The 13,901-nt window shown below is 36.1% G+C and overlaps 1 protein-coding gene across 1 annotated transcript; it reads right to left on the reverse strand.

Moving 5' to 3' along the window:
• Positions 1-7,914: 7,914 nt before the first annotated feature.
• On the reverse strand, positions 7,915-13,323 carry LOC107717402 (vesicular integral-membrane protein VIP36-like). Its single transcript, XM_016524135.1, has 8 exons — positions 13,088-13,323; positions 11,668-11,786; positions 11,431-11,548; positions 11,156-11,238; positions 10,215-10,376; positions 8,420-8,534; positions 8,211-8,330; positions 7,915-8,115 (listed from the first exon to the last, which is right to left on the reverse strand). Exons 1-8 carry the CDS (start codon positions 13,272-13,274, stop codon positions 7,955-7,957), a joined length of 1,065 nt encoding a protein of 354 aa, XP_016379621.1. The 5' UTR covers positions 13,275-13,323; the 3' UTR covers positions 7,915-7,954.
• Positions 13,324-13,901: the final 578 nt, after the last annotated feature.

A 13,901-nucleotide genomic window follows, 5' to 3' on the forward strand; every position in this document is an offset into this window, starting at 1 on the left:
GTTTTGACCCAGCGGTTGGGTTAAATGTTTAACCCAACTTTCTGGGTAGTAACCCAACCGCTGGGTCACAACAACCCAATTGCTGGGTTTGCCCTATTTTACCCAGCACTGGGTTGTATTTAACCCAGCATTTTTTACAGTGTAAGAGTGCTAAATTTGATAATTCTGTCAATATCAGTCATATTTAAAGACCAAACCTCCAAATATTTGATATCCATAAAAAGCCATGAATGTGCTCTGTACAGGACATCCAGACTTCAAACTGTGGTCTCAGAGAAATTCACTCAAATATAATGTCCTCTACAGGATATAATGAAAACGGTGTCAGTTAATTTAGCCTAAATAAATGTTTGTAATGTACTGTATGATGACTGGCAACAGAAGTGTTTCATATCATTAGTCAATATGGCCATGGTGTGTAACACTCCTCTAGTAAATTCATTCCTCAAATTACTTGTAGAAGCCATGTTACCCAAACAATTATGTAGACAACTAAGCCAACGTTGGGGAGAGTGGGAAACTTTATTTCTGAGTGCAATTATGGGGTAGATTTCTCACCAACAAATCTTTCCCTCCCGTATCCCTACATAAAAAGTAAACCCATTTCCCGGTGGCTGCTTATAAACTAAAATGACAAAAAAAACAAAACAAAAAAAAAACCCATACAAATGTGATGGCAAAGCAATTCAGTGAGCAATAATCTATCAAAATACTCAAAACAACATGCAGTCTTCTTTTTTGAAGAAAATACAACATTATGACACAGCTATCAAGGCATGGTACCTTTTTAGATTGACAGTGTATTCTGGGTAGATCAATTTAAGCGTGAATAAACCACTGAAATCTCTACATCAACCTGAGGAGTTTACAATAGGAAAAAAGATGTGAAAATATGATAATGTATGTGCAAGACGTCAATACAGTTTTCAAAGGAAACTAAGAAAAACTGTCAGAGAAATGGGGATTTAAGCATTCACGAAAAATATAAAACCTTTTGATATGATTTATTTCAATGTGCCAAGTACTCATAATTAAACATTTTACCTTTTGATAACTACATTTTGCCATTTATTTGGATATATACGTTTTAAACATGTACACATTTATTCACTGAGGTCAACATCAAACTGTAGCTATCAAAAGGGAAGAAGGCCTAATACTAACATGATCCGAGTGTTCTTGACCGCAATGATGCTCAACAAAAAATACAATGGGGGTATAGAAGAGAAAACATTAACCAATTGTATAAAGAATAAAAATGTAAACACCAAGCAACATTCACTCTGAGCAAAACTTTAAATATCATACTAATTACTGCATAACCAAACAACAGAATACATTTACACCTGCCACCAGGATAAATGTTTAAGCAAATAATCCAAAAAAATCACACTTGCAGCCCAGTTTAATAGTTAATGTCTTCATCAGCTTTCTGAAACAAATGTCAAATGTTATTTTATCAAGTTATGGGGCTATAAAAAATGGTAAGGCAACCACTATGCAATTTGCATTTTGAATCCAGTAAACTGCTTTTGTTGAGTGCCTATCACCTCCAAACAGTAACAAACTGTAATGCATTTCTGAACAGAAACCAGGTTCACATTACATGGGGTGTGGCACTGAAACGAGCAGCATAAAACAAACGTCAATGCAGGATAAAAATGGGAATTCAGGGAGGGAACTGAACTGAGAGCATGTTGACTTTTCAGCAGTCTTGACCACACATGAAGCAGGCAATCTTCAAAATGCTGTGTGTACTGTATCAACTGACAATCACAAACAAAAGTACAATCTTAAGAGTGAGGAGTTATGTCATATTCACTTGGTGTTGCACTATATAATGTCACTTGAGTATTCAGGATATTTCAACATCAGATTCTTGTCTCATAATTCCTCTTCATCTAACTTAGCCAAAGTCCAGCAGGATGGATCACTATGGTGTTACCTTAAGCACTTCATTCAATGTTTAAGAAAAGCGTATTAGTTGATACTGCTGCTTTCTCAGTCCAGTATGCCTGTAAATGTCTATTCAAAAGTTAATTTGTCTAAGTTACGGTAAAGCCTAGAAAAAGCTCGTTTGTAACTTATTTTTTTGTCTAGCTGGTTACCAACGAGTGAACTCTACCTGACAAACCTGCTAGTTAGCACTAGGCTAAGCATTAACGTGCACTGCTAGGTTGGCTTATTCTGTTTCTCCTAACTCACTTACCTATTATCATGGTTTCGTCCGGTATTTCTTCTATGAAGCATTTCTTTTCAGTCTCGCCGATATGAAAATACAACGCAGACACAAAACTGTTGTAAATGTTTAGCAACAACACCAAATAAAGTGTAAACTGCATTCTGATTGCCGCCATCTTGACACTGCCGGTGAAACGCGCACTGCGCATGCGCAGCGACTCAATGCCACGTAACCCATCGTCGGCCACCGTCCAATCCCAAGCGGTGATTGCCACCATCTTGACACTGCCGGTGAAACGCGCACTGCGCATGCGCAGCGACTCCAATGCCACGTAACCCATCGTCGGCCACCGTCCAATCCCAAGCGGAAAGCGTTTTCCCGAGGTTGCTCGTGGTCAGTGTAGTTTTCAACTGAGTGAATCCAAAACTTTGAAACGGATTTTAGTTCAATGGCCCTGTCTACACCGTTACGCCAGCAAGTGGCGACAAAAATGCCCCCGCCATCCGAACATACCCGTAAAATGAGCATTATCTTTGAGTTCACATTCTTCATAAAACGTTAGAGTGCGTTATTGAACGGTGTGATACATTACGACTTAACAAGGGATTTAGCCCGATAGCACACGTAGGCCTACATAGAGTCTGCATCTGCAAGACCTATTTTTTAGAGTATTTGCTCAGCTAAAATAGGTCTATAAGACATTTCCTATCAGATGTCAAATAGACGTTTAGAAGATGTCTTTAAGATGTTTTAGAATGTATGTAAAACTGACATCTTAAAGATGTCTATCAGATGTTTGTACACAGCAGATGCTTTCCAGATGAAGAGATATTTAACAGACATCTTGCAGAGGTACCTGTGCTATCTGGGGTAGCCATAGGCTACGTGAGATTACTCACCACAAAGAGTTCAAGAATTAATTTTATTTAATTGTCCTACTTTACTATGTTGTCACATTTTTCGGCTGTAAGTCAGGAAGTAAAACTGTAAAAGATAGGTATTTTCATTAGGCTACTACTGGATGAACAAAGTCATACAAATCTATAATTTTCAAAAACATCAGGGACTTTGGAAAATGTTGTTTTCAGTAAACTGAAAAAGAATGACTATATTAAATTAATTGATATTTTCAGGCAGGAAAAGCGATATAGGCTAAACGTGGGAATCTATTGCACACTGATGATTGCTTCACATATCAGACATACATATCAGGGACTAAAGCAGAAATTCGAATATAAACATTACAATACAAGCTGGCACTATACTGCACTATATTTATTGTATGAAAATTCAAAATGTACGATCTACAGTTCGCTACTGTAATGAAACTTTTAATAACTTTAATTCCTAATTTTAAATAAATAACATTTTACAAGGACGTCTGCATTGTATAAATGTACAGGGGTGCCTTAGTTGTGAAATCAGTGACTCGTTAATGCTTTCTCATTAAAATGAGATGATTTTCTATTGATTCATTAGAATGCGGTGGAACCACTGATCTATATATGACTATATATTTCTCTATTATAGATCAGTGGGTGGAACATTGGCGGCACGCGTTGTGACGTCACACAGGCAGTCCAGAATGTCACGTGATCGGTGACGTCACAGTCATTAGAATTTTAGAACGTTCAGAGGCTTTAAAACAGGGGTGCCCAAACTCGGGCCTGGAGGGCAGGTGTCCTGCAGAGTTTAGCTCCAGCTTGCCTCAACACACCTGCCTGGACGTTTCTAGTATGCCAAGTAAGAGCTTGATTAGCTGCTTCAGGTGTGTTTGATTGGGGTTGGAGCTAAACTCTGCAGGACACCGGCCCTCCAGGACCGAGTTTGGGCACCCCTGCTTTAAAAGCATCAAAACAGTAATTTTAAATTAAATTAATGCATTTAGCAGACGCTTTTATCCAAAGCGACTTACAGTGCATTCAGGCTATACATTTTTTATCAGTATGCGTGTTCCCTGGAAATTGAACCCACGACCTTTGTGCTGCTAACGCAATGCTCCACCACTGAGCCACAGGAACATTTTATATCATTTACTTGACTGATTGATCTGACTGAAGCATCTCCACAGTATTTGTGCTTTATACTAATAGCTTTTTGGAAAAAAAGTCTTGACGGACAATCAAAATGGCAACTTCCTACAATTGGTCTTTAGATGAGGATAATGGTCAACCAAAAGTGCAGGGGTCATTGCTCATCAATGATTTACACTCAGATGTGACTGAACAAGTGCTGCATACAATATTCCAGCCATTCGGACCCATCCGTTCTGTTAAAGTCTGCAGAGGCAGAAGAACGAACCGGTCTCGTGGCAATGGTTTTGTGACTTTTGAACAGCGCCATGATGCAGAAAATGCCCTGGTGGCTCTGAATTTTTTGGAGCTCATGGGCAAACCTGTGCGCATCCCATGGGCCCAGTACATGACTGTTAAGGTCCTGGCAAGACACAAAGATAGGTTTGCTGTATATGATACCCTCTCAGACTTTGGGGAAGTCCTGCCGTGCACAGAGGCCTGTGACGGGAACAGCGAACCTAAAGACAAAGAACAGACTGAGCCCAGGGAGAGCAGCTCTGATGAACCAAGGTCATTGCTTGTGAGTAATTTGCACTCAGACGTGACCAAACAAGAGCTGCATGCAATATTCCTCCCATTCGGCCCCATCTGTACTGCACAAGTGTGCAGAGACAGAAGTACTATCAACCACTCTCACGGCTATGGTTTTGTGAACTTTGAACACCACCATGATGCAGAAAATGCCCTAGCGTCTCTGAATTTTTAGGAGCTCATGGGCAAACCGATGTTTATCATGGGGTGCCAAGACACTCAGGCACAATGAAAGCAGCTCCAGTGACAGGCAAGTAATAGACTGGACTGAATCCATTGAGCGGTCATGGGGAAGAAGGCTGGCAAATACTGTGAAAAGTTATTTCAAAACAGTAATGAGCAGTCCAGATACCTTGCTTGGCATCAGTCTGTTGACTCTAGCATGCACGGAGAGCTTTATTAAGAGCCTATAGGACGACTATATGGCTCTAACATGGCACTTTCTATCATGAAAAAAAGACAGGACGGAGCCTATCAATGACAAGTCCTGCTAAGTCCAAAACGGTGAATCTAATCACCATATAGGCAATAAAGAAGAAAGGGGTGATTCTTCAATTTACCTACATGGTGATTAGTCACCCCTGTACATATACCTATCCTTTGTGCAAAATAAATAGAGAGATGATAAATAAATAGTGCAAAACTTTGTGTGTGTGCAACTATTGATACTCATTCACTCATTGTCCAGAATATTTTTTAAAAATGATCAGTTTTGTCTGATGTCAAAAAAGATTTCTTCATTAAAGGGGTCATATGATGCAATTTAATTTTTTCCTTTCTCTTTGGAGTGTTACAAGCTCTTGGAGCATAAAGAAGATCTGTAAAGTTGCAAAGACTAAAGTCTCAAATCCAAAGAGATATTCTTTATAAAAGTTAAGAGTCAGCCACACCTACCTAAAACGGCTCGTTCGAACACGCCCCCACATATCTACCTCACTATGTGGGAAGATTTACATAACACCGCCCAAATGTTCACGCAAAAAAAAGAAGGCGTAACTTTTATTCTCGCAGTAGTATTGTTGTTGCCGCCACCAAATACACAAAATAATGTTCTTTTTAGCAGCATCATATGACCCCTTTAATGTGAATGTAGCCTGTTAGATCTGCTGCGGTCTATGATGTTTTTAATAATAAAGACTAATAATGTTGACAAAAAGTGAAAAATTATTCACTGCTTAACACACTTGGCTTGTTGCGGTAATGTTTTTCCTCTTTTATTACTATATGCTATATTTAGTTGAAAATTCAAACTTTGACTACATGCAACAAATTAATTTATTATTCATTTGCAATTCCTTAGAAGTACTTAATTAAATGAAATAAAACTAATAATGAAATACAATCTTGTATAAATAAGTTATGAATGAGTGATACAATCCATATAGTCCACGTTTTTTTTTTACAGCTGAAGATTTTTTCGCTTGGGTGCAAGATGTTTAAATAGTTTCACATTTCTACTGATAAAAGTATGTTTGGGGACAAAACTCTGAAGTTTCTTGAGATAAACATACAACATCTTGATGCTGCTTCACAATGTGCAGCTGCAGACAGTGACAAAACTATTCGAATTTGTACACGTCCCGAATATCCACCTGTTGTCCAAAAACCTTGTTAGTGACACTTTTTTATTACACTAAAATATTTTTCAGGACAAATAATTACTTTAGTCCTGGAATTATTAAGTATTTTTGAACGCTAGTGGTTTAATACGAGTATGGTGCAAATTGGGTCCTAACAAATAAGTGCAAAATAATAATAAAAAATAAAAAAAGTTAAACTATTAAAAACAAAACAAAATGAAAACAAATATTTAACAAGTAAACTGAATTAATTTATTATTCATTTGCAATTCCTTAGAAGTACTTAATTAAATTAAATAAAATTAATAATTAAATACAATCTTGTATAAATAAGTTATGAATGAGTGATACAATCCATATAGTCCACGTTTTTTTTTACAGCTGAAGATTTTTTCGCTTGGGTGCAAGATGTTTAAATAGTTTCACATTTCTACTCATAAAAGTATGTTTGGGGACAAAACTCTGAAGTTTCTTGAGATAAACATACAACATCTTGATGCTGCTTCACAATGTGCAGCTGCAGACAGTGACAAAACTATTCGAATTTGTACCCGTCCCGAATATCCACCTGTTGTCCAAAAACCTTGTTAGTGACACTTTTTTATTACACTAAAATATTTTTCAGGACAAATAATTACTTTAGTCCTGGAATTATTAAGTATTTTTGAACGCTAGTGGTTTAATACGAGTATGGTGCAAATTGGGTCCTAACAAATAAGTGCAAAATAATAATAAAAAATAAAAAAAGTTAAACTATTAAAAACAAAACAAAATGAAAACAAATATTTAACAAGTAAACTGTTATAACTGCTTTATTTTCTCACCAAAAGCATCATTTTACAGTCACTGCCCATTTAAACGTGAACGTCTTTCAGAAACAACTGTTAATCAGTGCATAGCGATAACTTCAAATAGAGGTGCAAAAAATTTGAAAGATGTAAAAAATAACCCAGCTAAACTCACAAAAGGTTGAATTAACTCTTGTTACCCTGCAGTAATAAAACAAATAAACATGTATTTTTTGGTTCAATATTTTCAACTCCTATGGTTAAAAAACAAGGCTCAATCATTATGCCATAGAGCAAAGGGACTAGGGCAGCAACTTAAAATATTTACATTGATTTGACCGATTTAAGAGGACACTTTTCATCAGTCTGATTTCTTGTGCAGTCCATTAAAATCCTCTTAAGTAAATCACACAGGTTATAAAAAAAAAAATCAGCACTCCAGAGCAGAACGAAACAATGTGTAGATGGAAAAGAAACACAGATAAAGGGTTAAAACAATAAAAAATAAAACCACCAAGGATTTAGAGAATGAAGCTAAATCAAGTGTATAAAGGGAACACAGAAATGATGTACTACTGTAGACCGCATTGAAAATGCATAATTTACTTCAGCAGACCCAAATCAGAAAGATCAACATAAAGAATCGTTTCATTGAAGCCACAAATCCCACTCTTTAGACTCAAACCAGCATTCCTTCCAGTCGAGCAGTTCAATAACATCCACATGTATACAGCCGCTCAAAATTCACATTAATGTTCTTTCACCTACAATCTCCAGAGTTCTTTGAAATCCTGTTGTTTAGTAGAACCTCTTGTTCCTCTCTTGACGCTTCTGAAAGACCACGGCACCAACAACGGCACAAACCACGATTCCCAGCAGAGCGCACAGCAGAAGCAGAAACACCTTCCAGCCAGTGAGGGGCGTGCTTCGGAAATTTCCCGTCGGATCATCAATATTGTCTTTTTTGTGTGAGAAGATGTGAACATGACAAGCAATTGAATGAAAAATCCTCCTGCCAACAGTTTGAATATGTCTGTAACGTCAGCTGTGTTACCTTTCGGCGACTTGAGGAGACTGACACTAGGCTCGATCTTCGTCCAGTCCTGGTTGTCCTCCTCAGAAGTGTGTTCCACCATCAGCTGGTACATCTTCATAGAGATGATGTCATGATTATCTGCACAGAGCAAACAGTATCAGTGAGGTCTGGCAAAAGACATCAGGACTATTGTGGACATCTAGGGGAGATTTATTAGTAGCACTTACCAGAAAGATCTCCTGTGGCCGAAGAAGCCCCAAAATAGTATCCTGTAGGGAGGCGGACACCTCCGATATCAATGCATTCTTTCCAATCATTCCTGTCATCCACATCTATCATAATCTGTGAAAACAGAACATAGCTGTGATATACTTCCATACATATCACCAACCATTTATTAAAGGGGTCATATGATGCGATTTAAATTTTTCCTTAGGACTCTTATCACGAGGAACTCAAAACATCTACAAAAATGGTCATGACTGTTTCCGCGCCAAAATAAAACTGTCAGTAGTCACTGGTATAAAACAATATACAATACAGTTCAAGTTTGCGGAAAAAAAAAAAAAAAAAGAAAAAAACTTTTATTCAGTAAGGATACGTTAAATTGATCAAAAATGATAGTAAAGACATTTATAATGTTACAAAAGATTTCGATTTCAAATAATTGTTCTTTTGAACTTTCTATTCACCAAAGAAAGAAGCCTGATAAAACTGTATCACGGTTTCCACAAAAAAACAAAAAAAAATAAGCAGCTCAACTGTTTTTAGCATTGATAATAATAAGAAAAAAAGAAATGTTGGTAATACTTTACAACAAGATCCCATTAGAAAACACTAGTTAAAGGATTAGCTCACTTTCAAATTAAAATTTCCTGATAATTTACTCACCCCCATTTCATCCAAGATGTTTTCATCTTTCTTTCTTTTGATGAAAACATTCCAGGATTATTCTCCTTATAGTGGACTTCAACGGCTACCAAACGGTTGAAGGTCAAAATGACAGTTTCAGTGCAGCTTCAAAGGGCCCTACACGATACCAGACGAGGAATAAGGGTCTTATCTAGCGAACTGACTAACAATAACTAACAATGAGCAATACATTTATCACAGTACTTATTCATCTTTGTTAATGTTATTTAATAAAAATACAAATGTACTTCATGTTAGCTCAAGTCCATTAAATAATATTAACAGTACAACGTTTGATTTTAATAATGTATTAGTAACTGTTAGAATTATCATTAACTAGGACTAATAAATGCTTTTAAAAATATTTTTATTAGGTCATGAGAACTATTTTAAAAGTGGAGGCTAATTGTAAAGCTTTAACACCATTTCAGCAGAAAGGCTATCTTTGCGAAAACAGAATAAATAACAATAGTCGTACAATTAAAAAGAAACAAAAGGCATTTAAGGCTAATACTAGACAAAAAAAAATCTAAAATACATTCGGGTGATACTTTTTAAAATACATCTATTAAATACAAGTCTATTTACGTTAAAAACAGTACAGTCCAACTAAGTGTAAAGTGTTACCGATATGTTTTTTGAGCACCAAATCATATTAGAATAATCATGTGACGACTGGAGTAATGGCTGATGAAAATTCAGCTTTTCCATCACAGAAATAAATTACATTTAAAAATATATTAAAATAGAAATCAATTATTTTAAATTGTAAAAATATTTAATATAAAAGTAAAATTGCTGTTTTTACTGCAACTTGAGACTTTCAAAAACATAAAAAAAAATTCTTACTGATTCTTTATCACTGTATTTGCATTACCGTCATCTAGGGCTGTGCAATATATCGAAATTATCGAAATATCGCAAATGTACATATCGCAATATGCATAGCAAATAACCATATATATATGACACAAGAGTTATAGAAGTTCACAGAACTGACTCAGCAACAGCTGTGTAAAACTGTTTCATCTGAGCATGTGGCACTTTAAGCATTATCGTATCGCATATCGCATTTTTCTTTAATATCGCACAGCCCTACCGTCATCTTACCGTGAGTCTGCCTTTGGAGTATCTAATGGCCAGGTATGTGTCATGATCTTGGTTCCTGACTTTCACAGAGCAGCCTCCCAATTCAGTAGACCGACCGTCTTGCCTGTGGTCGTACGGCAGGGAGCCGTTATTCACCATCGCAGAAATATAGGGAAACGAGCGCTAGAGGACCAAAGAATATGAATGAAATGTATTACATTGATTTTTACCTATATTTTTGACAGAAAAATGCAATGTAAATTACTAAAGGATGGTACATTGTACCCTTATCCAGCTGTTCCTGAATCAGCTTGTGTAAAACAGAATGATCTAAAAGGTCACTGAAATCTACTAAAATCAAAACAATAAGCACTGTAAATACAAATTATGAAACGCTTCAACAACAAATAATGAATGATGAGGGCAAGAAAATGACATGAACCACATAATGCAGGCAAAACAAAGAAAGCATTGCTTATTTATAGTGTTTGGAAAAATTGTTTGAAAGATTTATTGAAGAACATATAGTGAATAAAAAAAAAGGGAAGGGATAGTTCAAATAAAAGATATTCTTATCTACTCAAAGGATTATTTCTCAGTTTTACATCTGAATGCAAATAATCATATTCAAACTATCCCTTTTAAATCAGTTTCCACGCGAGGACAAAGCCGATGACCAGAAGCAGAACAAACATGCCAAAAATCCAGTATTCCCATAAATACTAGCTTTTTTGGAAAGAGATATCTTTGTATCTAATCTCAAGTTTATCTGATAATGATAAAGCAAAGCTTTCATTCAAATGAAGGTACAAAAACACAAACATTTTACATCTCTCAACTCCCATCCGGAGCCTCATCGTTAGGGTATGTGTCTATAAAAATGGCCAACCCATGGAAATTGGCACTATTGCCAAACACGGTGCCTGCAGAGAAAGAAGGACCCGTGAGTACGGCACACTTACATCCATTCCTTGTAGATCATTACGGAAGGTATCCACAAAAACAGCCAGGCCTACAAAATGGTCTTGGTTTCCAAATACTGGGCCTAAATGAAAGTATGACACAATCAACTGCAGGGAAGAAAGAGCAGACTTACAGATGGATCACACACACGTGTACATGGACTACACACACATACAGTAGACAGCATTAGAACTCATTACATTTCAATTCATGAAATGGTGGAGAAAGTGCTTCGAACGGGATCTAAACCTTCAGTTTTTCTTCACAGACGTACCAGGATGTAGCCTGTCTTTCGTGTACCAAATGGCAAAACCATCTCCATGGAGATTCTTCTTTCCTGATCCATGAATTTTAAACTGCACATGCATCTCCCAATCCTTCAAATAGCAGGGCTGCAGACAGGGAAAATTAACATTACTCAACTTAGTTTTGCATTATTTAGGTGCGTCACATTAACTGTTTTTCTGACAATTTTCGAGATCAACAAGATTTTTAGTTCAGTTTTACTCACCACTGTATTCCAGATGGACCCTTGTTTGCTCCTCTCATCCGGAGTCAGACGCACATACTGGCTGGTTACTAAAGTACTTCCCCGAAAGTCCCACTGACTTGATGGACTCGTTCCAACACCTGACGCAAGACACATCAATGATCATATAATTGTTGCAAAACTTATTTACAGTGTATTGGTAAGTTGAGTGCAATGTGAAGCTTATGAGAACATTCTGAGATAAAAATGAGTCTCATCACATACAGTGGGGTTCAAAAGCATGAGACCACAATGAAAATTTTATAATTCAAAAATGTATTTATACGCTGTTAAAAAAAAAAACTAAAAATGCTACATCAAAAAAAGTTAATTGGTTAACTGTAACCAACTCTTAACATCTACAGTTAAAAAAAAAAAGTTAAAAGTTGTAAGTTAAAACTATGAATCACCATATAATTTTCAATGAAAAAAGCCCCTTTGTGACACATCACATATGATTTTATTTTTTATATTTAAATAGTTTATTTTTGTTATCAGTAATGTACATTAGGGGTTTTGTTTTACATATGTTATTTAATTAATATTTATTCCATTATTTTAGTGTCATGTGTGTTTCACTGATGGTGTTTTGTGTGTATGACCAATACTCCTCTACATACAAGTATTGGCCATTTTTTATGGACAGGACACTCACAATAAACATTATATCACTTTATAAAATCTACTGTTTATATTAGTTGTAAAATATACAGGCATCCTGCAATACTGGAAACACTGTCAGTATTTTTACAGTAAGCTCGCAGTTATTAATGTAAATGAAATTATATATTTTTTTACAGTGCATCTGGAAATACACTCAAAGTATTAGTATTTAAGTTTTTTTAATGATATATAACAAATACAAAATATTTTGTATCTGTGACACTGCTGTGAGACTTTTTGTCATAAGATACTCTTTAGGTCTTCCTCACATAATGCTGGAGAACAAGATCGTCAGGTTTAGCACAAACCTGTGGAGTAAACGTGTGCCTGATAATGTAATAATGTAATTTTTTTTTTTTAGATTTTTGTTCAGATATTTGGACCCCATTAACGTTATATGAAACAAAACAGTCATCAAAGTCTTAACTACGCACTTTTTTTATTTTATTATATAGTATACTGACAATTTGCATGCTCTCCCTTGGAAGGTGGATTTCTTTCCAACCTGCACTATAAAAGCAAACTTTCCTCACCTGTTCAAATAAAGGCTAACTAGTTTTGTTTACACTGAGCTGTCACTGTAAAGACTCGACTGTAGCCTACTATATCCCGAAATACACGTTCCCAATAAAAGACATGAACCAAAGCATTACAAAGTAACTTGGGTGACATCCTAATTTACGTAGTGAACAAAAGTAAAACACCTTAGTGCGTGCAGGAGGCTACAGCTGCTACTCACCCTGATATGGCTTAATGAGCGAGTGCTCCCGCTTTAAGTGCTCCACATTCCCGTCCGTTATATCTGAATATACGGAAGAAAAGTGGAGTAGCCATAAAAGTAGGAGTATTCTGTGGCACACCGGCATTTTACGAGTTGCACTTGTTTGAGGGTGAAGCCATAGAGCTGGGCTTCTTTCTCGTGCCATTTTTAAAGTCTTCCTTCCTCCGCGCCTTCACTTCCTGCGAGGAGACGCGGGCTGTGTTTCAAAACCTAGCGAGCTGCCTGTCTAGACAGCATATTTGGGATTTATTAGCAGCATATTTGGGAGTTATAACCCTTACGAAAATTAACCTCGATTTTACTACAAATTAAAAAAAACAACAACAACAAAACGGTTATTTGTAGTTTAGTACACCACAAGTTAACCATGGTTTTGCCACACTAACCATAGTTTAACCATGGTATTTGTAGTTATACAAATCAGTCCGCCAAAACACACACACACACACACACACAAATTTACTATAATAAAAACCATGGTTAATTTAAGTAAGGGGCTCACTTGGTTTTGAGACAACGTTTTTTTTTTAATGTTAATTCATCATTTGTTGATTAATAAAATACTGTTTGTTATACATATGGAAGATATTTTGAATGATTTTGTGTTGGAGTCCAACATTAACTTTTCTTTCTTAAATGATCAGTAACTGAATAAGCACCTGTTTCACCTGATCTGAAATATGACAGACAATATATATATATATACATATATATATACACACACACATACACTCTCTCTCTCTCACACAAACACAGTGTATAAAGTACCTTT

The sequence above is a fragment of the Sinocyclocheilus rhinocerous genome, unplaced genomic scaffold (assembly GCF_001515625.1).
Source record: "Sinocyclocheilus rhinocerous isolate Xijiao unplaced genomic scaffold, SAMN03320098_v1.1 scaffold1054, whole genome shotgun sequence".
Lineage (NCBI taxonomy): Eukaryota > Metazoa > Chordata > Actinopteri > Cypriniformes > Cyprinidae > Sinocyclocheilus > Sinocyclocheilus rhinocerous.